We start from the raw sequence: 27,884 nt of genomic DNA on the forward strand, positions 1-27,884 counted from the left end.
ATTTGTGGCTTTTGGTAGTTAATTGGAGGTAAGAATTTCATGGACTTTTCTACCAAGGCTGGCTTTGAATCATGATTCTCAGATCTCAGTCTCCTGAGTAGCTAGGAAAACCATTGTGAGCCAGTGATGCCTAGTTAAAGGGAGATATTTTGTTTGGGGGTTTTGATGGGAAAATTAGCAAGATGTCTGCAAACATTTGAGAGTGGTGATGCCTTTCTTGGTAGATAAACTAGTTTGCTGTGTTCAGCTGTTTAGAGTGTCTCTAAACTTTCTATAGGCCTGACTATGGTAAAATCAGAGGACTAAATAAAAACACATGACTTCTGTGTGTTGCTGCTTTCTCGTACAATTGGATTATACTGTCTCTTATCTGGCTCGGTTTACTTATTGAGATCCTTATAGCACTGCTACTCTTAAGCACTAATCTTAAGTAGCCCCTTCTTTTGCCCTTGGTGCCCAGTCAAACTTGAGCTAGAGACACAGGAACATGAAATAACTTGACCTTTTTCTTCAGAGATTAATTTCTCATGGCACAGTACTCATATGTGTTTTCTCTTACTACAGATTGATTTAACAGAAGATATATATTGTTCTTCTAAAAGGAAAAGAGGATATCTGTAAGTATGTACCCTTTAGAAATTCTAGATTCTTAATTATATTGACTTCCTGAGAAAGTTTAGGAACTATACTAACTGGCATCTGGACTCTTTTTATACTGAAAAACACTACCAATATTTAGGATGATGTTAAAAAGGTAAAATTTGGAAAAGTAAAATGGGAAAACATTTTACCTTATGTAATTTCTAAAATTTAAATAGTTGGTGGTTGGGTTGGTGGCTCATGCCTGTAATCCTAGGTACTCAGGAGGATGAGAGATGTAAATCGAGGTTCAAGGCCATCCTGGGCAGGAAAGTCCTTGGGACTCTTATCTCCAATAAACCACTCAGAAAACTGGAAGTGACACTGTGGCTCAAGTGGTAGAGCACTTGCCTTGAGCTGAATTGCTGAGGGACAGCGTCCAGGCCCAGAGTTCAAGCCCCACAACCGACAGAAAAATAAATAAATAAAATAAAATTTAAATAATTGCCACTCATTATAAAAAAGGAAATGGTAATCAAAATCCAAACAAATTATCTTTGAGTCATAATCAAAAAATGGTGGCCTAGATAGAAATTCCAGTTCTCACTACCTTGGCACATCAGCTGTATGTATTTGACAAACTACTTAGTATCCCATTGCTTCAGTTTCCTCATCTGTAAAGTGGGCTTGATAGCAACCATTCATTATTGAATAGTCCTATCTCTAGCAGTTTATGTTTGCCTCAGTAATTTGAAGGTTATTCTATTTCAGTGATTATATCTCAAACTCATTTAAGTATCAGTTTATATTCGCACTGTCTTTCACTGACACATCTACTCAGGAGTATGTAAACATTTTCCTGCTAAGGAACTTTTGGATATTTTTAATTATTTGCCAGCCATGCAAATTTATCAATATAGGCACATAGGCTTCCCACTGGCAGTAAGTAGGATATATTTCCGATTCATCATGTGCCAAATAATCTTGAGAGCCTTCAACATCCCATAGCCTTATGTTCCTCAACCTTATTTACATTAAAAAGAAACACCAAAGAGCATTAACACTAAAAATCATACTGTTTGAGCCTTGAAAAGATGTAGTCTAGTGGTTCCCAAAGGTTGACTTTCCAACCATGACTGCTTAGTGAAATGGGGAAAAGCAGAATACTAGGTCATGAAGTTTCTCTTTTTAATACTAAATATTTTCAACTGTATCCTAATTTTGAGGAGATAAATCTACTGTTTATTTTATAAAATGATGGTGAGGGTAACTTTTTAAAAGTTGATACCTGGCTAAAAAAGTGGCAGCTCTGAAATTTCTCCTTCCAGTATTGTAAAAATTTTAATTAGCCTTGGCATCTTAAAATTTGCATCCAGATTTATTTTACAGACAAGAAATCAGACATTGAGGAGCTATTTAATTTGTTCCAGATTTGACAACCCAGCAGCTTAGGTGCTGTATCTCTAGTATTTCTGGTCTTCTGAGAATTGCTTTTAGTATATACTAGATTATCAGATCAGAAGTGCTAGTAGTTCTTTTGTGCTAATAAGTAATTTTGATTTCCAATTATACATAAATTCAAAGAGGCCAGGGAAAGTGTCTCATGCCTATAATCCTAGCTACTTGGGAGGTGAAGATTGGGAAGATTGTAGTTGGAGATCAGCCCAAGTAAAAGATTTGAGAGATTCTATCTTAGTCATTAAGCTCGGCATTGTGATCCTTCTGACTGCATCCTAAAATTTTGCTTATATTCTGCTCACACCTGTCCACTGCTGCTGCAGCCTCCACTCCTGCTTGGGGCAGCCCCAAAGGTCTGTCCCCCCAGTAAAACCTTGAGCCTGTCAGTCACTCACCTCTCATTTCTTACAGTTCTTACCTGTTACCTTGAGCCAACCAGGCAAAGTTGTGAGACTTTTTTCAAAAAAAAAAAAAACTAAAGCAAAAAATACCAGGGGCATGGTTTAGGTGGTAGAGCATCTGCCTAGCAAGCAGGAGGCCCTGGATTCAAGCTCCAGTACTGCAAAAACAAAATATATGAAGTCAAAAGACTTAACTAGCCAAGTGGCAAAGTCCACTGATTAATCTATATTAGAAGAATTTTAAATATGGCCACAGACTTTGATCAGCAACCAGAATTAGTTTTCTCTGAATTAAGCTATATCAATAAGGTTAGCATTTTCTTTGGGAAAAATACAGACTGGAGCCATTGTAAGAGCCTCTGCACTTACTTTCCCACAGAGAATACTACTTTCTCTCTAATACTCACATAGCTACACATACAAATGGATATTTATAATGGCCTTTAGTGATTAGTGTTGGCCAATCCAGATTGTTGGTCAATCTAGACTGACTAGAAGGTGTGAAAAACTTGAAAAATGAAGAGCAAAAGCCTTGGCAGTACACCTGACCAGTTATGTGAAGGAATTTGCAGATATTACTTTGTGGTACTTTGGATGTCCTCTATTAGTTGTCTTAGCTTTGCTGCTTCAGCTACTCCAAAATGCATCTCAAAATGGAAATAACACTCTCCCTTTAAGACCAGTTTTGCCTCACTCACTATAGTGAAGCTTGGGGCCTATAAACATAAATGAAGAAGACAGAGAACCACAGGGAATTTATTTCTGTTCCTAACATGGACATGTTAACTTTAGTGTGTTTGATTATGTGTAGATTCCTTTTTCTGCAAATATTTTATTAATTTCTGAAACATCAGACATACCAATAATGAAATGTTAAGGATAAAACTGACCTTTTAGAATCATTTCCTATCTTTGGGATATGCCCTTCTCTTAATATATGAAAATTGAGTGTAAATGCTCAGTCTTCAACAGATTTATCAGTCTTTGAGTTCTTTTTATTAGGTTTATTTATAAGATATACTTTATACTTGACCAGATTGAGCTATAAAAAAGTACAGTTTTACATTAGGGTGCTTAGGCAGCTGAATTATAGTCTTAGACGAAATGGCTTAGTCAGGTACCAATGGCTCCCACCTGTAATCCTAGCTACTTGGGAGGCTGAGTCCTGAGGATCAAGTTTCAAAGATAGCCTGGGCAGAAGAGTCCATGAGACTAATCTCCAGTTAACCGCCAAAAAGGCAAAAGTGGTACTGTGACTTAAGAATTCATTTGGATTAAATTGTATGCAATCAATTCCCAGTGTGAGATATCTATGTTTTAACATCCAGTTTCTCTACTAGACACACTTAAAATGAGAACTAGATATATAATCATACACTGTGTATGTAAAGTGTGTAGGCAGGAGCATTTTCTCTTACACCTCAGAATTTCAACATAAAGAGATAGGATCCCAATTGTACCAAGCTATGACCTAGAAAAAACACCTGATGCATGCTGGGGATGTTCTTAAGGCATTGCAAGAGGGAAGGAACTTACACTAGAGCATGAAATAGCACCTTTATCATGGCTGCTGGGGTGTTTTCTTTACTTGGAAAAGCTGGGAAGAGACTGGCAGGATGGCGACTTCAACAGTTAATAGCTCTCCAGGTGATAAACTAAACAGTGTTGATTAACTTTGTGAGAGATACATGCAAGGAACAGTCAGAGTAGTGAGATTATTTGAGTGAAAGTAACTATGAAAAAGTAGAACATGCTGGTGTAGGACATCTAGAATATATTTATCCTAGGGTTGGTTTTCGTATTTTATTTACAGTACAATTACAGTCAGGTAAGACAGTGAGTGTTTGATATGTGTTTCATGGTAGAATGATCTGACAGCAAGAGATCTTGCTAGCTATTCTTAATGCCTCTAATTTATTAAAATGTTAACATTTGGTAAGTTTTAGTACTAAAGTATGAAATTAATTATGTTGTAATGTGTCTCTGTAGTTTGATTTCATTTGCTAAGTGTAACTATTATACTTTTTTCCTATAAGAGAACAGTGTTTGAGATTGCTCTTGTGTGCTTTGTGTCATTTTAGAAGCTTTTAGTAGTGTGTGAAAGAAAATAGTTTTGATAAAAGCACTCCACCCTGTGTAAGAGTCTCAGTGATGCAACATCTATTTAGAAATATAATCTATTAAACCATAACAGGTACTTATAGCTGTTTAATCCTTTGCAACTTTTTTTTTTTTTTGGGTCCGGTCATGGGGCCTGAACTCTGGGCCTGGGCGCTGTCCTTCAGCCCTTCAGCTCAAGGCTAGCGCTCTACCACTTGAGCCACAGCGCCACTTCCGGCTTTTTCTGCTTATGTGGTGCTGAGGAATCGAACCCATGGCCTCAGGCATGCAAGGCAAGCGCTCTACCACTGAGCTATCTTCCCAGCCCTCCTTTGCAACTTTATAATCAATTTCTGATTTGATATTTGATAGTTACAACTAATCCTTTTCATAAGGCAGATTATTTGACACATAAGTTATACTTAATGATGTATGATATGAAAATATTTCAAAAAATAACACTAATGCACAGAATAAAAGATTTTTCAAAGACATTTAATATTTTCATAAGATCTTAATGAAAATAAAAGCTAGATAAAATTACTCACTACTATGTGTTTTAACTTGGCACATGCAGTCCTTGCTTGGTTCAGTTTATTTGTTCAAACTTGAATAAAAAACCTTGCTATTAATCTACTTGAATTTTCATTAGTTTTTTCCTTCTCTTTCTTAAATTGGTGGTGTGTCACATGCTTCTGGTGGAGATGCTTTCTTCTTTAAATTCAGACTTTAATCAGTATATAGTGTGTTTTTATTTTTGGCACTAGAGCTTCATGTATCACTAATGCTTTTTGTGTTTAACCTATCTCAGGGTGTTTGAAGTAACTGGAATGAAACACTTATCATTAAATTTGATTTCCAAGGAAAATACACCTTCCCAGCCCTCCAAGGAAAATACAGTACAATCTAGTACAATTGTATATGATTCTTTACTAAAACATCCAAGGTCTTTTAGACATGTGACAGAGATCTGTCCTTAGGATGAAGACGTATGAGTCTCAAAATTCTTGCCAGGATTTCTTCATACATAGTTTGCCACTTTTACCTATTTAGATTATTCCAGGATAACAGACAATAGAAAAAGAATAGGCTTGAAAATTAGGCCTGGGTCCAAATCCCTACTAGCTGTGCTAACTTTGCCAAGTTACTTTATCTCTTCAGTCCCTTGTATCTGTAAAATGCGGGCAATACCTTAATGGGGTTTCTGGGAAGGTTAAGCAGAATAATATATGTGAGACTTAGCAAATGCTTAATAGGAAGTTTTTTTTGTTTTTGTTTCAAATTCTTTATTGTGATTAAGTGATTACATAATTTCCCAAATTTCATAGTATTGTGGGATAGTGATGCTTAAAGTCACAAACATATTCTAACTTTCATGGGGTAAATTGTCTATCGTGGTCTATAACATTTATGAGTTCTATGAGCTTTGACAATACAGTTATTTCTTCCACATTGGGTGATAGGTACGTTTTCTTTTTTTTTTCCCATAGTGTCAGCTGTTCCCTCTTTCCCACTCATTCCCTCCCTCCCATTGTTGCCATTGAGTTGCTTAGTTCGTTTTGATCAATGTCCAGTGCAGCTGATGGGTCCCACTGTTGTAGGTTTTCCCTTGATTCCCTCTAGTTCTGTGTCCTCCTCATGGTTTCCCACCAGTGTGCACATATATACCATATATGTGATCAGCAGCATGGGGTCATTTAGTAATGATTCAACCAGATGAGTGGAAGTCCTTTGTTTCTTAAGCCTTGTTAATTTTGTCATATCACCTTACGTTTTGGATTTAACATCCACTTATCAGGGAGACCATGTGCCATTTGTCTCTTTGTTCTTGGCTTACCTTGCTCAACATGAGTTCTTCTAGCTCCATCCATTTCCCTGCAAGTGCCATTATTTTGTCCTTTCTAATGGCTGCATAATATTCCATTGTGCATAGATACCACAATTTTTGGTTCCATTCATCTATGGTGGGACATCTGGGTTGTTTCCATATCCTGGCTATTGTGAACAGTACATGAGTCCTTGTATACTGGTCCTGTTGTTCAGGATAGATGCCTAGAAGAGGTATGGCTGGGTCATAAAGGAGGTCAATATTTAGCTTTCTGAGGACCCTACAGACTGCTTTCCAGTGTAATAGGGTTCCTCTTTCTCCGCATCCCCTCCAGCATTTGTTGTTGGCTGACTTTAGGATGTGGGACAGTCTGACTGGGGTAAGGTGGTATCTCAGGGTTGTCTTTATTTGCATTTCATTTACAACCAGAGATGGTGAACATTTCCTCATGGGTGGTTTTTTTTTTTTTTTTTTTTTGCCATTTTTATCTCTTCTTCTGAGAAGTCTCTCTTTAGTTCCCTTGCCCATTTAGTAATTGGTTTGTTAGGTTTGGGAGGGATTAGTTTTTTGAGTTCCCTGTATATACTGGATATTAGCCCCTTGTCTGATAATATTGCTGGTAAATATTTTTCCCAGTTAATTGGTTGCCTTTCTAGCTTGGTTGCTATGACTTTAGCTGTGCAGAACCTTTTTATTTTAAGGCAGTCCCATTTGTCGAGTCTCTCTCCAATTTGTTGTGACCCCGGGATTCTGTTGAGGAAATTCCTACCTGTGCCTATAAATTCAAGTGTCTCTCGTACTCTGTCCTGCAATAGTTTCAGAGATTCAGGTTTGATGCTAAGGTCTTTAACCCATTTTGAGATGTAGGAAGGTTTTTTTAAAAAAATAGTATGTGTAGATTTTATTTAATTCTTTTTTTTTTTTTGGTCAATTGTGGGGCTTGAACCCTGGGCTTGGGCACTGTCCCTGCACTCTTCAGCTCAAGGCGAGTGTTCTACTGCTTGAGCCACAGCACCACTTCCGGTTTTTTGAGTGGTTTATTGGAGATAAGATTCTCATGGACTTTCCTGCCGGAGCTGGCTGGCTTTGAACCATGATCCTCAGATCTCAGCCTCCGGAGTAGCTAGGATTACAGGCGTGAGCCACCAGTGCCCGGCTATTTAATTCTTTTTTAATTGTTGTTGTAATGGTGATATATAGAGAGGTTACAGTAATGAGAGGTCAGGTAATGAGTTCTTTTTTTTTTTTTTTTTTTTTTAGAGCAGACAGATCAGGTTTATTTGAAAATGAGCAGCAAAGGAAAATAGCAAGATTCTCCATTTATTGAGGGGCTTCAAAGAGGAGTCCATTGGAGTCATCTTGGAGGGCGTTTTTTTATAGCACAAGGCTCCTCCCATATCTCCTTGTTTGGACTTGGTGCTGATTGCTTGATGGCTCATGTATGCTCCACTCTGGCTCTTTCTATTGGCTTGTCTTTCTTGTAGAGGAGACTCTTCAGCATTGAGGCACTTGGCCTTCCATTTCACTGGGTGAAGTGGTCCATTGGGTGGTATTTGTTGTCATCTATGTTAGGTTTTTAAAAAGAGGTAGCCGAGTAAGAACAGCACCACGCACATGGTATTCAGGTTTATTCATCGTTCCGGCTGGCACCAGGCCATCTTGGTCCTCCATGTGGTGGGGAAAGGCCTGGGAAAGAGATCTGGGAGATCTGGGAAAGGGAAAGAGCTGGGAAAGAGAGAGAGCTGGGAAAGAGAGAGTGCTGGGAAACAGAGAGAAAAGAGCTAGAAAAGAGAGAAAAAAGATAGAAAAGAAAGCATCTGGGAAAGAGGTGGGAAAGAGCAAGCTAGGAAAGAGAAGAGAAGGAAAGAGCTGAGAAAGAGCTAGAAAAGAGCAGAGAAAACGAGTTCATTTCTTTTTGAATAGTGTTTACCTCTTCCCTCGTTTCTCCCAGTTTTTCCCTCCCATCCCACTCTCTGAGATGTATAGTTCATTTTAAACATAGTGCCTAATGATTATCACTGCAGCATTTATTCACCCTTTGTCCCAACATTTCTGTGCTCTCCTTTATAACTCTCCAGATACACTTACAAACAAGACAAAAGGTAGAGAAAACAAAAACAGCACCAAGGGGAACAAAACCTCTGTTCTTTGCATTTGGGGGAGTTAATTTAGATACATACCATTTTATATGATCATATGTATATAGCTTTTGAGTCTTTGTGATCCTCTCCTAAGAATATCTTCCTTTGGTCTCACTCTGAATATATAGAGACCAGTATAATTTATTATGACCAAGTGTATTTTTTGTCTTTTATCATCCAGTGTGTTTACTTTTAGATTTTTTTTGCCAGTCCTGGGGCTTAAACTCAGGGCCTACACACTGTCCCAGAGCTGCTTTTTGCTCAAGGCTAGCACTCTACCACTTGAGCCACAGTGCCTCAGTGCCCATGTATAAACAAAGGTATAGTAGGCAGAAGGCTTAGCTTGGAACACGGTCAGTCCATTCTGTCAGAGGACTTCTTAGTTAAGCACATGGCCACAAAGTACAAGTAAGTAGGTAGATATAGTGGACTTCTGTGGAGATTCTCTTTGGATTGTGCCTGTTTTCTCTACAAAAAGAGTAAGCCAAGTCATCATTTGAGAATAAGGATGCAAGAGAAGCGTTGGTGGTCTGATAAGAGAGAATATGGTAGGAAACTCAGAAGAGAAGGCTAAATAGACTAATTCAGAGAGCTTTCTGGGCAATATGGAAACAAGACACTCAGCATTTCCATGCAGCTTTCCAGATATACTTGCATGGGAACAGGCGTAAATTCGGTGGAGAATGAGATTCGATCCAAAATGTAATTTATCTAAGTAAGCAAAGAAAGTAAGATAGTGGCAAGAGAGTTGCAAGTGTATGCCAGGGATGATTACAATGACCTGTGGAATTTAAATGGAGGAAGACTAATGATTCCCCCTATAATACTATGAATTAGATAGTAAAAACAGTATTCATGTTTTATAAAATGACTGATGTAGAGCTCCGAAAGGGACAAGTCACATCATTTGCTCAATGTCCCACTTAACAGCAGACACTAAAGTTAGAAGTGAGATCCCCTAATTTAGTGTAGCTCACTTTACAACCAGGCATTGGAGATAGATGTTGTCCTCTGTAGACAACACATTGTCCCCTGACTTCCTCATCATTGCTAAAAAGGACTTAAAAAACTTTGGGACTGAATGATCCCTCTGGTCTCTCATCATCTGAAGGCTCTTCAAACATTGCCTAGTATTTGTGTGTGTTTATATTTATATTTATACTAACCAATGACACAATAGCAGTCTTTATTCTCCAGGTGCCAAATTATCACACGCATGTGTCTTTTTATGGTCTAGCATCATTTTAGTAAAATTGCCTGGGTAATCATTCCATTTCCTCTTAGAATTATAAAAGTGGAACCACAGTCACTGCAGAAAGCATTAAGCATTGTACAAGACTTGCTTTTTCTCAGACATATCCTGCACATTTCTGCTCCACCCATTTTCTTATACATCTCTTTACCCTGGTGGAACTGTCCTCATTTTCTAGTCTTTGTCCTTTCCTTTGGAAAACACACCTGTCCTTTAAACCATCACAAATACTGTGATATTTTATTTTTGTGTAACCATTCTTGACGATTTAATTTACTACACTATCTCTTCCCTCCCCACACCAAACTGCAACAATTTTCTGTTCTTTTGAATACCTTTAGCGTTTTATAGGATATTCCTTATATGCTGCATTATTTATGGCCTAGTCTTTCTGGTTCTACCCTGCATATGAATACATCTATGCATGTAAAATAGGACTGAGGATGTATTGTACTCATGTTTGTATTTAGTGCTCAGCAGTGTAATCATCTGCAAACTCTTTTTTGTTTGCTTTTTAACTTTTTTTTTGGCAGTCCTGGGGCTTGAACTCAGGGCCTGGCAATGTCCCTGAGCTTCTTTGCTCAAGGGCTAGCTCTCTACCAGTGGAGCCACAGCGCCATTTCCTGCTTTTTTTTCTGTTTCTGTGGTACTGAGGAATCAAATCCAGGGCTTTGTGCATGCTAGGCAAGCACTCTACCACTAAGCCACATTCCCAGCCCCCAACTTTTTTTTTTGTCGGTAATGGGGCCTGAACTCTGGGCTTGGGTGCTGTCCCTGAGCTCTTCGGCTCAAGGCTAGCTCTAGCACTTGAGCCACAGGCCATTTCCAGCCTTTTCTGCTTACGTGGTGCTAAGTAATCGAACCCAGGGCCTCATTCATGCAAGCCAAGCACTCTACCACTGAGCCACCTTCCCAGCTCCCCCCCCCCCCCAAACCCCCACAACATTTTTTAAATAAAGGTTTCATTATATAGCCTTGACCTTATGATTCTACAGCATCAGCCTCTGGCTTACTATGATTACAGGCATGTACTGCCTCACACCACATGTAAACTTTTTCCCACAAATTTTGAAGTTAATTGCTAACGTAATGAAATCTTTTTCTGAAATGTATTCATCAGTAAACAGTGTAACCCCAAACAACTTTGGGCAAAAAAGATTTCAAGATGATAGGGAAAACAGGGCAGAGATGAAACTGGTTTGCCTAAAAGAGCTATTGATGCTCAATGTATGATCTGTAACTCTTTGCTTCTCTATATGATAAAGGATCAGACAGTATAGCATTTCAAATATTTATTTGAACTGGAGGCTCTAAGGAGTCCCTTCAGGAGCTGTATCAACCTTCCCTCTACCAGAAGAACTTTGCTTTTTATTTTTATCTATATTTGTATTGTCACATCCATATACGATTTTATTTAGCTGGGTGACCCATGACTCCCTCATCACTGCCAAAAGGATTTGAAAACTTTGGAACTAAATGATCCCCCTAGTCTCTCATCATCTGAAGGCTTTTCAAGCATTGCCTGGCATTTCTGTGTGTTTGTGTTTATATTTATACTAAACAATGATGATTATGTACAAGGTATTTATTTTTCTTACTCAAAGACTTAAAGCAAATACACATAAAAGATTAAATATATACAACATGAATGACTAAAAATACAATGCAGTTTAAATTCAATTAAATTATATATAGCCTTTAAGGGGCTGTTTTCTATCTGTATGTATTTCTTACTCCCAAGCTTGACAATTTCTACTTTGATGGTGTGACTCCATAGGGCCATTTTATAAATTAGAATACATGCTTTTTATATTCTAATATTATTCCTGAGTATTTATATGTTTAAGTAAAAAATGTAATGAAATTATTTTTTAATTATGTATGTAGCTTATCTGTTACTGTCTGTTAGGGCTTATTAAATGCCATTACAAAATCTTTGTCATAAGAAAAAGTTCTCAACCCTGAGCATACTTGTCTGTGCGCTACAGTTAAGTGCCTAGACACTTAGAAATGATAGTTATATAATAAAGTATCCTATGACAGTTATATAATAAAGTATCCCAATAGATGGTAGATATTAATGTAGGAAATTAGGGAAAGGAAAGATTATTGTGGACCTAGATTATCATAAAAATGCTGATGGGAAACAAGACTGTTAGAGGAAGATCTTGTGTTATTGAAGCCTGGACACCAAGACACTTTTCATACCTTATCTTGAAGAAATAATGACCAGGCTTATGAGAGAGACTGAGAAAGCAGTTTTTAAGTGTAGTGAAAGGAATGAGAATCTTGTGGAGGGGATGAATTTGTTTAAAGTACACTGTGTGTATGTTTGGAAATATTGGGGTGAAATATTCCTTCATACTCTAAACGTGTGTTAATTGAAAAACATATTTAAAGATATTTAAAAGTAAACAAAAAGAAGGGAGGCCCAGTATATAATAAAGGGCCCAAGAAATTCATGTGGGGCAGAAATTCTTAGTTCATTGTTGGTGTCACCCATTAGCGTTCATAAATATGTTTCTAGAAACTCATGAATCCCCTGGAATTGAGTTCATCATTTTGATTGTTACTGCAGGGAATTAGGTTAATGATTCTTATTGCATTCTGAAAAGGATCAGTTTCTCTAATAAGAGGGTAGAGCTAATAATACAGTCTGATCTGGGCTCATACAGATGATTTCAGAGGCAGTGAATGGCAGGATGGCACTAAAGCTCAGTGGCTGTCTGGTTATTTGCTTGTTTTTCCACACCCAGCTGAAAGACATTGAATGGAGACTGAGGCAGGAGTATGTTACCCTTTTGTAGTAATTAGGGTGAAAATAAACAGCAAGCTTGGTTCAGTTAATTGTTTCTGAGAGTCAAAAAAAGGATGGAGTTCAGTTTAATCTTGTCAAGGTGAACTGATACATTAATTTTATAGCTGGAATATGCTGCCATTCGCACACACAAAAATCTTTCTCTATGGAAGGCAGATTCCCAGAGAGAAAGAATTCTGAGACTATTTCTGCAACTCCTTTCCAGTGGCACTGTTTTTCTGACCTTAAGTGGCCCCCATTTTTCCGCCTAATCAAATAAAAATTACTTAGCATGACTTGTCAGTTTCTGCACTCCCATAGACTCTAGCCAACATACACCCAAAGCCCATTCATTCTGTCCTCTGTATCTTCTTGTGATTTCCCAGCCTGGACCATTCTCCATTTTTCCTTTAGTCCGGATGCTTGACATAAGGTCCAGCTTCAATCTAATCTCCACAAAACTCTTTCTAGTTACTCTTGGTCATTTTGCATCCATTGCTTGTGCTGCACACCACAGCCTTCAGTTAGGCTTTTCATTGGAAGTGACTCATTCAGGGCTCACCTAGGCATGGATTTCCAGGGAAGCTTCTGGATGGGACATACCTAACCCCTGCTTCAATGAGAGCAAATCCACTTGATACGCACTCAGTCTGTGCGAATTTTTATTAGAGTAGATGTTTTATCGGGCACCTCCCATCCTGCCCAAGTTTGAATAGCAACTGAGCCAATCTTAGGTGCTAATTGCTTTTGATATGCTACTTGCAGCAGGGAGAGACCAGGACTTCATAGAATTTAAGCTGTTGGCCACTCTTTCCATGCAACTGGTACAATTTTGAGCCCAACATTGACCCTTGCAAAATTTCTTTTTTTTAATTAAGTTTTTTATTGTGAAAATACTGTACAGAGGAGTTACAGTTACATGAACAAGGTAATAAGCACATTTCTTATCCAGCATTGTTGCCTCCTCCTTTGTTTTGCCCTCACCATCCCTTCCCTCCCACCTCCTCAGCTACTCCCCCCCACCCTCTACCCTCGCCTAAATTGTAAAGTTTGTTTTTCGACATAGCGTCTTGTACATCTCATTGTCCCTTGCAAAATTTCTGTGCAATCAGATCACTGCTACTTAGAGACTACAATGTAGTAGTCAACATTAACTAACAACCTTAAATAACACAGAATAAGGTTTCTCATTGCTCTTTGAGAATTAAACCTAATCTGATAGTGTTCCCCTTCCCTTCAATAGTTTGGATACAAAACCCAATCCAATTTGAAGCTATCTTGTTTACATATACGAATTTGAGTGAAACTTCATTATTGTCATATTTTACATTCCCAGAGTTTGGCTCTGCTTAGATATCCTATTTATTCATTCATCTAGGCATTAACGAGAGTACTAGCTGCTTGACTTACAGAATGATGAACAGGCTACAAATAAACTTCAAAACCCAGAAATAAAATCAAATTCAGAGTTAGTACACTAAAAATCATTACGAGGGCTTCAAATGATAATGTTTGAGTGTTTCATACCAGTTATTTCAGCTTTCTATATCAATTATATAAACTAATAAAGACCTGAGTATTTAAATGAATTGTGCTATCAACTTGTTAATACTCTTGTTTTTTTTTTTTTTTTTTTTCCTGCTCTCTCTGCCTGGTTCATTGTGTTCATCTACAGGTGTTATTTTATTGTCAGCTTCCAAAGATTACTAACTTTCACTTTATCACTAAAATTCAACTGCCTTGGCTCTACTGCTCCTCTCATTGCTGCTTCCATTATTGCCTTCTTCAGCAAAATAAGGCTCTCAGAAGCCAAAGAGTAACAAAAAATAAGCGCCATTGTAGACACCACCCACCATGAAACTTAAACTAAATGTGCTCACCATTATTTTGCTTCCTGTCCACTTGTTAATAACAATATACAGTGCCCTTATATTTATTCCATGGTATTTTCTTACCAATGCCAAGAAGAAAAACGCTATGGCAAAGAGAATAAAAGCTAAGCCCACTTCAGACAAACCTGGAAGTCCATATCGCTCTGTTACACACTTCGACTCACTAGCTGTCATAGACATCCCTGGAGCAGACACCCTGGATAAATTATTTGACCATGCTGTATCCAAGTTTGGGAAGAAGGACAGCCTTGGCACCAGGGAAATCCTGAGTGAAGAAAACGAAATGCAGCCAAATGGAAAGGTTTTTAAGAAGGTAAAAATATTGTGCATTATTTTTTTAAAGGCTGAAAGTACATATCACTTTGTTATAAATGAACTGCATTTAGCAGTTGTATGTGCAGCAGATTGAGTGCTTGATCCCCTGCACCTCAAAAAAACATTCAGTACAATTTAGGAATGCTGGCATTCTATTATAGTGCTATGTAATGAATTCTCAGACGGTGTTCATAGCATTTAGGTACTCCAGGGGCCTTTTTAGACTTGTGTATTAATTACCTATTTGGATAAATATACTAATATTAGGGAATGTCTCACTTTTACAGTTAATCCTTGGGAACTATAAATGGATAAATTATCTCGAAGTAAATCGCAGAGTGAGTAACTTCGGTAGTGGACTCACTGCATTGGGACTGAAACCAAAGAACACCATTGCCATTTTCTGTGAGACCAGGGCTGAATGGATGATCGCAGCTCAGACCTGTTTCAAGTTCAACTTTCCACGTAAGTGCCTTGTGGTTTCAAACGACTTTGATTACACATGGAATTTTGGTTTAAGATGCTTCCATTTTCAAAGCAGATGTTCCAGGCTGTATATAACTCAGCAGTAAAATACTCCCCTAGCATGTGTCAGGTTGTAACTTCGATCTTCAGCACCGTAAAAATAAAAGAAATGAAAACAAACAAAAAACTTTGCAGAAATCTAGGTGTAATTTAGACAATATTCTGCATGAATTCCATCTCTAAAATAGAATGCAACAGTGTGACTAATAGACATCCAGTAACTCCTATTAGAGATAGTAACTTTGGGCTGGGAAGGTGGCTCAGTGGTAGAGCCACTGCCTGAGGCCCTGGGTTTGATTCCTCAGCACCACAGGAGCAAAAAGAAAAAAGCCGGAAGTGGTGTTGTGGCTCAAGTGGTAGAGCTCTAGCCTTGAGCTAAAGAGCTGAGGGACAGTGCCCAGGCCCAGAGTTCAGGCCCCACGACTGGACCCCTCCCCCCCAAAAAATCAATACATATGTTTTCTAGTAAGCATTTATAATTTACTTGTTTATTTTCTACTACATAGTTGTGACTTTATATGCCACACTTGGCAAAGAAGCAGTGGTCCATGGGCTAAATGAATCTGAAGCTTCTTATCTGATTACTAGTGTTGAACTTTTGGAAAGTAAACTTAAGGTAAGTATGAAGTTTTATTTTAAACTTATTTTTGATTAATATATAAAACCTAACTATGCATATGAGTGGGGAACCATGTCATATTTCTACATACATACATACACACACATTGCACAATATTTAAATCATGATAAATACACCTATTCTCTTCATTTATCACTTGTTTTTTTCATATTTTTTATTGTGAAAATATTGTACAGAGGGGTTACAATTACATGGGCTAGATAATGCGTACATTTCTTATCAAGCATTGTAGCCTCCTCCCTTTCCCATCCCTTCCCATCTAACCCCCCCTCACATAGTCCTCCCCCCCACCAAAGTTGTGAAGTTCATTTTGGAGATAACGACTTGTATGTCTCATTGTTGCAATTGGTCCACCTGTATCCCTATTTAAACGATTTGTTTTTTTCCCTTCCCCTCCACAAATATACTGACATCAAATACAGTGAAAACAGGGGTTATACCATGGGGGAGGGACATACAAAGCAACAAAGAAATAATCTTATAAATGTGTTAGAAACAATCACCTGAAAGAAAAAAAACATTTGAATATATATCTTAGGGTTCATTTCCCTAAGATCAACTTATCTGACCTTTTCTGCTTGACTCAGACATATATTAGTTATTGCAAATAAGGGAAACCATGGGACCTATGTTTCTTTATCATTAACCCCTAAAGAAATTTAAAGCTATCAATATGTTTTTTCTTCTTCATTTTTGTGCTTGTATTGGAAATGGACCTCAAAGCCTCTCACTCTGCTTTGGCTTTTCACTCACAGCTGGTGCTCTACCATTTGAACCACACTTCTATTTCCAGCCTTTTCTAGTTAATTGGAGATAGCAGTCTCTTGAATTTGTCTGCCTGGGCTGGCTTCAAACTGTGATTATTATATCTCAGTCATCTGAGTAGCTAGATTACAAGTATGAGCCACTGGTGCCCATTTCTTCTAGGTTTTTGAAATATACAGTCCGTTATTATTATCTATAGTCAGTCTTCTAGTAGGACATTTGAATTTCTTGCTCCTCCTATCTAACTGTAACTTAGTTCCTTCTGATCAACCTCGCCCATTCTTCCTCCCCTATTCTCTCCCTTGCCTCTGGTCACTGTCAACTTCTTGTTTTTTAAATTTTATTTTATTGTAAAGATGCTGTACAGAGGAGTTATAGTTACAGGAGTAAGGCAATGAGTACATTTCTCGTCGAGCATTGTTTCGCCCTTCCTTGTTGTTCTCCCCCTATCCCCTGCCTCTCTCACTCTTCCCCACTTCCAAGTTGTAAAGTTCATTTCCAGTATATTGTCTATTGGGTATCACGCTGTCAACTTCTGTAAGATCAATTTTTAGATTCCTTTGAGGTCTTGTGTCTTATTATCTTCTTATTCCGGACTTGTTTTCCCATGATCATCTTTAGTTCCAATTATATTATTACAATTGACAGATTTCATTCTTTTTAAATCACTGTGTACCACACTTCCTTTATTCAATACTGAGTTGATAGATACTCCAGTTCTTGGCTATTGTGAACAACATTGTAACAAATATGAGAGTGTTCAGGTCTCTTCTGCATACTGACTTAATTTATTTTATGTATATACCCAGCAGTGGGATTTCTGAATTATGTGATACTTCTGTTTTTAAGTTTTTGCAGAAGATCTATAGTTGCTATACTCATTTAGTTTACAGGAACTCATTTGTCACACTTGTATTTTTAGCCTTCTTGATATTCTCCTGGAGTGAGATGTTCTCAATATGATTTTGATTTGCATTGCCCTGATGATTAATAATGTTGACATTTTATTATGCTTGTTAGTCATTTGTTTTCTTTGAGAAATGTGTATTTAGATACATTACTCAATTTTAATTGAGTTATTTGTTTATTACTACTGGCCTGGACTGTGTTCTCCCTACTTATGATTCCCATGTAGCTGACATGACAGACTATTGCCACAGAACCCAGTTTTTTTTGGTTGTTAATGGGGGCTTTGTGAACTTTCTGCCAGGGCTAACCTTGAATTGTAATCCTTGTCATCATAGCTTCGTGAATAGCTATGATTACAGCTGTGAGCTGTTGTGCATAAATAATACCATACTGTTTGGATTACTGCAATTTGTAGAGTATTTTGATATCATATGGTTTGTTTTCTGCTTTATTCATTTTGTGCAAAATTACTTTTGAGTATTCAATATTTATTTTTTTAACTATAATATTGAGACAGAAATTGCGCTGAATCTGTAGATTGCTTTCAGTAGAACAGACATTCTTCTAACCATTGTATAGGAGTGTCTTTACATTTGTTTTGTCCTCTTCAGTTTCTTTCATCAATTTTTTATAATCTCCATTGTAGAGATCTTTCACCTTTCCAGTTAAATTTGTTCCTAGACACTTAATTTTTTGGTAATCACTGTCCTTTTTTTTCTTTTTGAGATAATTTATTCTTGGTATATCCAAATGCTGCTGGTCTTTTAAAATGTTGATGTATATATCTACACTATTGTGGAATTATTAGCTTGCTGGCTAATTAGAGACATGTGTCCCCCAGACTTTGTTGGCGGGGCTGACTTTGAACTGTGATCCTTAGGATCTCAGCCTTCTGAGTAGCTAGGATTACAGGTGTGAGCCACTGGCTCTCAGCTCTGGGCTTTTCTTTATGGGAGACTTTTGGTTACTGATTCAATATTACTACTTGTTCATTTTTCTATTTCTTTATGATTCAGTCTTGTTAAGGCATATGCATCCAGGAATTTGCCCTTCTAGTCTACCAAACTTGTTGGTTTACAGTTGTTCATAATAACCTCTAACGATCTTTTGTATTTCTGTGGTATCAGTTGTAATACCAGCCTTTATATCTCTGATTTTGCTTATTCAGTTCTTTTGCTTAATCCATATAAGTTTATATATTTTGTTTATCTTTTTGAATAGTGAGTTCATTTCTTGTTGGTCTTTTGAATTTTTTTGTCTCTTATTACATTTATTTCTGCTCTAGCTTTTATTGTTTCTTTGTAGTAATTTTGCGGTTTGATTTTGTTTTTCTATTTCTTTGGGATGAATTAGTTATTTTATTTTTCTTTGAGCTCTTTCTGCCTCATGGACTGGAAGGAAACTTGCACATGAGAGATAAGTGTTACTTGCCACTGTGATAGACCTCAAACCCTTCCTTTTTTTTTCTTGTGCTAGTACTAGGGCTTGAACACAGAACCTCATGATCTTGCTTAGCTTTTTTCTACTACTTGAGCCACACCTCCACTTCTTGCTTTTTGCCTGGGCTGGCTTCAAACCTCGATTCCCAGATCTGAGACGCTTGAATAGCTAGGATTATAGATGTGAGCCACTAGAACCTGGCTTTCTTTTTTGATATAGACATTGATTGCTATAAACCTCTCTCTTAGTTCTGCTTTACAGCATCCCATAGGTCTTAGTATCATGTTTACATTTTCATTTGTTTCAAGAATTAAAAAAATTGCTTTCTTTCTGTCTTGATCCATTGTTTAAGAGTAAGCTGTTCAATTTTCATGTATTTATGTAGTTTACAAAACTCTACTTGCTGTTCTAGTTTAATTGTCTTATGGCAAGAAAAGATCATTATATTTCAATGTAAAAATATCTTTGGTTATAATTGGAGTTTGAACTCATGCTTAAACTAGGCAAGTGTTGTATCACTTGAAGCCATGTTCTAGTCCTGTTTTAACTTTTTCAGATAGGGTCTTCTGATCTTGCAGCAGGACTAGCCTCCTACCTTTTGTATAGCTAGGATTATAGGCAGGGGCTACCCTGTCTTTCTTGTTCTTTGTGATAATGCCCTGCTAATATATTGCCATGGATGGTCTCCACTTTCCTAGTACCTCTCATGTAGCTGGGATTGCAGGAATGAGCAATGGTTCCTAGCCTGAATTTCTAAAATTTTTATGAGACTTGCTTTTTGGAGAATGTTTCATGTGCTAATGAGAAAATATGTGTATTTGCCAGCTATTGAATTCAAAGTTCTGTGCCCATTAGGCTAATTGTTGTAGGGCATAATTTAACTCCGCTCTGTTTTTTTGGGTTTTATCTGGAGATATGTCCACTGCTACAATGTGAGCTATTAAGGTTCTCAATGCTTACTGAATATATTTCTCTTGATCTATTAACTCTTGCTTTATATATTTAGATGTGCCAGTATTGCATACATATATACTTAGAATTGTTTCCTCTTGCTAAATCAAATCCTTTCTCGTAATTGCCCTACTTTTCTCTTCATTGATTTTGATTAATTTTTTTTCTCTGAGATTTGTATGGTTACCTCTGCTGTGTTTTGAATTCTATCTTCATGGAATCCATCTTATTCTGTTCCTTCATGTTCACTCAATTAGTGTCATTTGAGATGAAGTGAGATTTTGTAAGCAACATATAGTTAGGTGTTGTCTTTTAAACCCATTCAGTTGTTCTATGTCTTTTAATTGGAAGATTAATTCCATTTACATTTGATTATAAGTCTTGCTGCCGTTTTGAGACTTGTTTTCTGGTCTTGGTGCAATGCCTTCCTTTTTTTCTATGTCTCATAGTCCTCCTTCTGGTTAAGTGATTTACTTTAGTGATGTGTTTTGATTCCTTGGTTGTTGTTTTTGTTTTATTATTATAGATTGTTTAGTGGTTATAACAGCTATTTGAAATGATACTAACTTCACATAATCATACAAATAATAAATAAATATAAAAATATGCTAGTAAAAAATAATCCTGTATTACTATCACCTAAGATTTAATTTTAGTTTAGTTTTAATTTCTAAATTTTGTGATTGGTTCTTTCTTTGGGGCTCAGGCTGATCTGCAGCCTACTATTATTTATTGTTATTTTAATTGTTTTGTTATTTAGTCTTCATCTTTTATGAATGGTTTATATATATGTTGACAGTATTAGAGTTCAGTGGATTTGTCTGCACAGTTGCTCTTAACAGTGAAATTTTATTATAATAGTGTCAACTGGTAGGATTGGAAGATGTTCAATAAGTAAATTTATGTGGTACCTCAGTTTTAATAGCTGAGCTTTCTTTCTGCTCAACAGACTGCATTGTTAGAAATCAGTTGTGTTAAACACATCATTTATGTGGATAATAAGACTGTCAATAAAGCAGAATACCCTGAAGGATTTGAGATTCACAGCATGCAGTCAGTAGAAGAGTTGGGATCCAAGCCAGAAAACTGTAAGTAGTTAAAATGAATTTATTCATCTATTCAAGATCTGATATTTCAGTAGGTTAGGAAAAATAGAAACAAAGTTCCTTGATGTCAAAAAAGTTTAAAAATATTTAAAAGCTATCAAAACTACAGATGGTTTAACATTTTCTTTCCTTCTCAAGAGGTAGCCATTGTTTAAAATTTGCTTAATAGTGAAGTTGTAATAAATGATTCAGACTTTTATGCAGTTTGTGCCAATACATCTTTTTTTTTTTTTTTTTGTCCCGGGGCTGAACTCTGGGCCTGGATGCTATCCCTGAGCTTGTCAGCTCAAGGCTAGTGCTCTACCACTTGAGCCATAGCGCCACTTCTGACCTTTTCTGCTTATGTGGTGCTGAGGAACCCAGGGCTTCATGCATGCAAGGCAAGCACTCTACCACTGAGCCACCTTCCCAGCCCTGTGCTAACATATCTTTTAAAAAATAAACCATGAAGACCTTCAAATTTGGATTAACAAAAGGAAAACATCTCAGGCCTTACATTTAGTAAATGTTTCCTTTCATGCTTAGAGCTAGTGATTTTATTGATGTCTCACAGAATGCAAAGCTGCTTACTAAGATTGATGCTTGGGATTTTTCTACCATTGAGTTAGTGGCTGGTATTTCATTTCAAATAAGTAAATTCAGCTTGCAACAAAATATCAGTGAGTCACTGGGAAAGGGAGTGGTGGAAATTAATACTCCATTTATGTTTTCTTCTATCGTTGAAAGTGAAGGTCACAATACTGTACAGATGAGTAAAGAATTGATTGGGGCAAGAGAAATGTTGGATGAACCTCTACTTAGCCTCTTGAGTATTTTACCACTAGAGAAGAAATATATGTTACAGTAGCAAATATAGGTCATAATGTACCTTTCTATCATGGTTGAAATGATAAAGCTGTCATTTTACCCTACTTGCAAGTGAACCTAACCAGATATTTTGGAGACAGCAGACTCTTAGGTCTGAGATGAAGGAGGTTTTTTTTTTTTTTTTTTTTATTAAACAGTAGTTTGAATTAGCATTTTGATGATAGACGAGGAACTCTGAGCTTAGAAAAACCAAATCTCTTATTATCTTTATTATTCTGGACAGTAATCATGCATACTGTGAGAGAGAGGGAGGAAGGGAGGCTGAGAGAGCGAGAGAGAGAGAGAATTTCTGTGTAAAAATTGCACTAAGCTTCTATTTGTAAGGTTTGCAGAAAAACAAGAAACCTATGGAGAATTATTTCTCAGTACTAGGGTGGCTTTGAAAGACCAGGATATACTTGGCTGGAAAATTCTGACTGGTGAGAATCTGTTGCCAATTCTGCTGATTCACCACCAAAGGACATTGGTGGAAAAGAGGATTTCTTTCATTCCTCATTATTTTGTTTCATCAATAAATGTTATAGCCCACATATCTCATTTTAGTAATCTCTAGAATACATAGGGTCTGTGTACTTTTGTGATTCTTATCTAAGTAGACAGTATTATGATAACAAATTTTGCTTGTTTATTCAAAATGGACATGTATGAAGTTTTATTGTGTGGTTAGAATAAGAACTTTATTTCTTCTATTTTAGCTAATTTTCAGGAGAATTGCAGTCTATTTGCTTGGTTTATAACAATAACAGTAGATACCTTTAGAAGCATTTGATTCAGTTAGTTTATATGTATAACTTGGTATTTTGTTACAGAGATAAATCTTGCTTTCTAGATTTTTAATTTTAACTGGTTTACTTTTAAAAAGTAAGTCATTGTCACAAATAGATTGTTATTCTAATAATCTTGTTAAGTTGCCTTTTAATTCTGATATTGCATGCTTGATCGTTTTGATTATTCTGGGAAGGACAGGAAGTTACTAGGTTAGTGTGATCGTGAAAGTGGAAGCTCCAATGTGCCATTAAAATTTTAAAGACCAATTTCTCATGCTTTTCAATCAGGAGTACATCTGAGAATCCCTGTAGAGCTTATCTTCTATTCCAGACATACAGAAATTGAACTTTGAAAACTAGTATGTTGTTTAAGCTCTGCCTGTGCTTTTAAGGCTCACCTGTGGTGAAAGCCCATAATCCAGTTCAGACAAGTCTTTTTAAAGATGAGAACACTGTGGCCTGAGGAGCTTATATACAAAACTCTAGTGTTTCTTCAAAGCCCTCAAAAAACTTCCCACAACACTAAAGACGGATGAGTAGAGGGATTTTTGTTAAACATGGGCCAAATTGAACTTCTCATTGTAGTTAATGAGTTCAATCACCAGTTCTATTGTGATTGTTAACTCAGATTACTTTCTTTAAATTGTTTCTCATTACATCAAAACAAAATACCTTATTGACAAGCAGTTTAACCTTTTATGAAGAAAATGTGGTGTGTTTCTTTTTTCATTCATTTAGCAAGCATTCCTCCAAATCGACCGTCTCCTTCTGACATGGCCATTGTCATGTATACCAGTGGTTCTACTGGCCGCCCTAAAGGAGTGATGATGCATCATAGCAACTTGATAGCTGGAATGACAGGTCAATGTGAAAGAATCCCTGGACTCGGGTAAGAGAGGATCATTAACCTGTATTCTTAGAAATACAGAGTTCTACGCTTGTAATCCTAGCTACTCAGGAGGGTGGGATCTGAGGATTGAGTTTCAAAGCCAGCCCGGGCAGGAAAGTCTGTGAAACTCTTATCTCCAATTAACCACAGGAAAACCAGAAGTGGTGCTGTGGCTCAAGTGGTAGCGCACTGGCCTTGAGCTGAAGAGCTGAGGGACAGCAGCCAGGCTGTTCAAGCCCCACGAAAAGAAAAAAGAAATACAGAGTTCATATTCAGCATTCTCTAAACTCAGTGTACATTGAGGTGATAAAGTTACCAACGTTTCCAATTTAAAATGTCCTTCTTTTGTTTTCTTTTTCTTTTTTCTCCTCCATTCCCTTCCTTCAGAGTCTCATGATGTGACCCAGGCTGATCAAACTTCTAATATATCTGCTTCCTCCTGATGCTATGATTACAGGTGTATACTACCATGCCTGGCTTTAATAATATGTCCTTTTCCAGATTAGTTAAAACCTTTGTCTTACTGTGTTTCAGACCAAAGGACACATATATTGGCTACTTACCTTTGGCTCATGTGCTAGAATTGACAGCCGAGATATCTTGCTTTACCTATGGCTGCAGGATTGGATATTCTTCTCCACTAACACTATCTGACCAGGTGATAAACCTTGCAATGTTTATTGTTATATTAAGTTATGTTGTTTGGCTTATTACTAAAACTTCATATATTTTTAGTTCACTCAGAACTTTCTCTGAGGCTTCATCAGGAGAGTAAATAACCTTGTGGATTTGTTAGCATTGCTTTAGTGACAATTTTAAATTTTGAAATAACTACTTTGTCCTTCTCTATCTGTAATAGACTTTTACTCTAGAGAGTTAAGACAGAGCAAAATGGCATGGAATCTTTTGGGGTTGTTAGTCAGGGGCACTGATAGGTTCTTTAGGAGGAGATACAGGATTTTAGGCCAGTTTTCTGTTGGATTTTTCCTTAGGCCTGGGTTATCTAATGCAGTATCTACTTGCCATGTTTTAAAATAAGAATCAATTAAATTATATTTTAATAATGTAGATTCTCATCCTTAGCCATATTTCTAATTCTCAATGACTATATATTATCAACAGCTGCCATTTTGAACAGTATAGTTAGAGTATTTCTATTGGTACAGCCAGTTCCTTAGAATAGCATGGTAGCATCTCTGAGGACAACCCTCAGCTTACTGTACTGACACGGGGTGGTCCTCACTTCTCTGTTTTCATAGCAGCAGGTCCAACAAGGAGTATGGCTCACTCCTAGTTTAAGCACATTTGAAATTCAAATTACATACTTACTGTCCATAGTGTGTTACATTTCTAAAAGCCTCAGCCAACTGTGGGGGGGGGAGAAGAACTACTAGGATTGCTGTGGGGTTCAGGGGACTGAAGGATAAAATGAGTATAGATAGCAATGATTTGCCCCTGTAGGGTTCTGCCACTCCCATTCTTGTAGGCCCAGCAGTTATTTTTCAACACCCCTGCTAGATATTTTAGGATAGAATATACAACTCATAAGGAAGTGGATCATTGAGGCTCATACTTAGTAGTACTAATTTATTTTTTTAAATAGAAATACACTTTAGGGGAGAGGTTTGTAGTTTGTATATTAGTAAAACTAAAACCGCTAAATACTTCTGCATTTGAGATTTTCTTTTCTTTTGGTGGTGGTTGGTACTGGGGTTAGAATTCAGTGGCTTGAGCTTAAGAGGCTGGTGGAATACAACAGTTATGTCTCTAGCCCCTTTTTTCACTGGTTATTTTGGGATAAGGTCTTACTTTCCACCTAGGTATATGTCTAAACCATGATCTACTTAATGTAGGCTTCTTCTTGTGCCTTGGATGACAAGTATGCACCACCACTCCCAGATTCCCTTCATGGAGACCAAGTATTACGGACTTTTCTTCTGGGACTGGGCTAGCACAACTCTAAATGTTGCTTCTCACATAACTTGGGTTGACAAGTGTATACCATGATGCCCAGCTATATGTTAAAAAGTAGTCTCACAATCTCTGGGGATTGAACTCAGAACCCTCAAGCATGCTAGACAAATGCTCTACCACTAATACATAGCTCCTGCCCCTAGCTTTCTTTTTTTAATACTAATAAATAAACTATCCTCAAGAAAAAAGAAAAGAAGTATCACAAACTTTTCTGTAATGGATGATGTCAAATCATGATTCTGTTTTTAGCCTCCTAAGTAGCTAGGGTTATAGGTATGACCTAAGGTCACCTAGCTCTTCTTCTTCTTCTTGCTTTTGTTCTTGTTTTTGATATATAATTTAATGTGTATGAATCATAAGTGTACTGCTTAAGTTTAATGTGCACATGTAGACCTCTCATCTCCATCTAGACCAAGAAAGAAGGGATGCTGTTGGCCTCCCAAGATATCCCTGTATTCCTTGCCAGTCATTGCCAGAATACACACCCCACAAAGATAATGTAGTTATCCCCCTTCTTCTGTTTTTGTGTTTTTTAGGGAGGATCTCACTATATATAGCCTAGGGTTCACGCTTAAGATCCTTCTGCCTACCTCTCCTAAGTGCTGGGATTATAAGCATGCAGCACCACACATGGCTAACCAGCCTCTTTTTAAAATGACTTTTTCTGTGAGGAAGTGTTCTTTTTCAAACAGCTACTAACATTGTATTTTATGGAACACAACTTATTTATGAGTGATGGTGTTGTTTTTTCATTAAACTCTATCACTTAGCCCACTTGAAAGTTTCACTTTTAAAATCTGCTAGGTTCATAAATAGGATAAGTAAGCTGTCAAACTAATAGAAGCTCATCTAGAAAAGACAAAGCTTGAATTACAAAAAAAAATTAGAAAAATCTGTTCTGCTTATGTATTAAGCAATATGATGGTTTTACTTTATATTCACAGATGTTATTTAGATGTAAACATTTTTCCATAAGCTTTTGCATGTACTTTTCCCCTTTAAGGAAGTTTAGAAGGTAGAGAGACTATCACTCATGGAATCTATCATTAGTGTGATTTAATTCTTATTGTCTGTTAGGCCAAGGTCTAGTGCATTAGAAACCTGTTTACATTCACGCCTACTTTTTAAGTGTCATGACTAATGTTATTGTGGTCATAATGAAACAAAGGAACTGATAAGTACAGGTGGAATACCCCTAACCTGAACATCTGGACTCCAAAATACTGCAAAATTCAAATTTTTTAAGCACCGACATAATTCCACAAGTGGAAAAATTACATACTAGATCTCATGTGACAAGTCACAAAGCACAGGAGCAATGAAATGTAAAAAATTACCTTACAGCTATGGGTATAAAGTGCTTAAATCAATTTTATATTTAGACTTTAATCCCATCCCAGGATAACTTTTTGTAGATGCTAATGTTCTACAACCCAAATAATCTCAAATGTGAAACCTGTTTGGTCCCAAGCATTTTGAATATGAATCACCCAACCTGTATTCCTAAGAATAAATAGTTAGCCAGGCACTGGTGGCTCACACCTATAATCCTAGCTACTCACTCAGGAGGCTGAAATCTGAGGGTTGTAGTTTGAAGCTAGCTGAGGCAGGAAAGTCCACAAGACTTTTGTCTCCAATTAACCACAAGAAAACCAGAAGTGGAACTGTAGCTCAAAGTGGTAGAGAACTAGCCTTGAGCAAAAAGTTCAGGGACAACACCTAGGCCCTAAGTTCAATCGCCATGACTGACCAAAAAAATAAAAAAAAAGGAATACGTAATAAAGAAAGGAGGGCTCTTTGTCTCTCCTGTTAATGCTTTGAACTGGCTCTGTATAAAAACTGGTTGATGACATATAGAAGACTATAGGAAGGACTTAAAAAAACTTTTCTATATTAGTCTTCCTATATACTCAGAAATATATACACACTTGCACATACATCAACACAAGAAGTTATTTTGTCTCATTTATCCATAATAATCAAATTAGGAGAAAAACAATTCAGGTCTACCAGCAGAAGAACACTACATGACAAAGTTGGTAGTTCTTGAGGATTACACTGCTTCTTAAAGGCTAGTCATCTTCCCTCCATTAGCAGTGACTAAAACATATCTTAATTTATAGACTAATGAACTGCATTTCAGGAGATTCTGTTTAACTACCTTTTCAGCAGGAGACTTTAGCAATTTCACTACTTATTGATCTGATATTTAAAATCCCAGATAATAGTTAAGGAATGAAGAAAGGAAGGAGGGGAAAACACAGGATTTGTTGTCAAACTGAATCAGA

At 37.0% G+C, this 27,884-nt stretch overlaps 1 protein-coding gene across 12 annotated transcripts in view; it reads left to right on the plus strand.

The window, feature by feature from the left end:
- Positions 1 to 27,884, plus strand: part of Acsl4 (acyl-CoA synthetase long chain family member 4) — a 104,396-nt gene that overhangs the window by 51,691 nt on the left and 24,821 nt on the right. For 4 of the 12 annotated variants that reach the window (XM_042690025.1, XM_042690023.1, XM_042690022.1 and 1 more), the window contains 7 exons: positions 565 to 617; positions 14,522 to 14,761; positions 15,051 to 15,228; positions 15,795 to 15,904; positions 20,943 to 21,081; positions 23,472 to 23,622; positions 24,157 to 24,280. In XM_042690025.1, the coding sequence (XP_042545959.1) occupies positions 14,534 to 14,761; positions 15,051 to 15,228; positions 15,795 to 15,904; positions 20,943 to 21,081; positions 23,472 to 23,622; positions 24,157 to 24,280 (930 nt within the window). In that variant the 5' untranslated portion in view covers positions 565 to 617; positions 14,522 to 14,533. Of the gene's footprint in view, positions 1 to 564; positions 622 to 14,231; positions 14,762 to 15,050; positions 15,229 to 15,794; positions 15,905 to 20,942; positions 21,082 to 23,471; positions 23,623 to 24,156; positions 24,281 to 27,884 lie in introns of all 12 variants that reach the window. The other 8 variants (XM_042690017.1, XM_042690016.1, XM_042690019.1 and 5 more) reach the window with 4 other exon arrangements.

Source organism: Dipodomys spectabilis, unplaced genomic scaffold, assembly GCF_019054845.1.
Source record: "Dipodomys spectabilis isolate Male_0828 unplaced genomic scaffold, ASM1905484v1 ptg000132l, whole genome shotgun sequence".
Classification (NCBI taxonomy): domain Eukaryota; kingdom Metazoa; phylum Chordata; class Mammalia; order Rodentia; family Heteromyidae; genus Dipodomys; species Dipodomys spectabilis.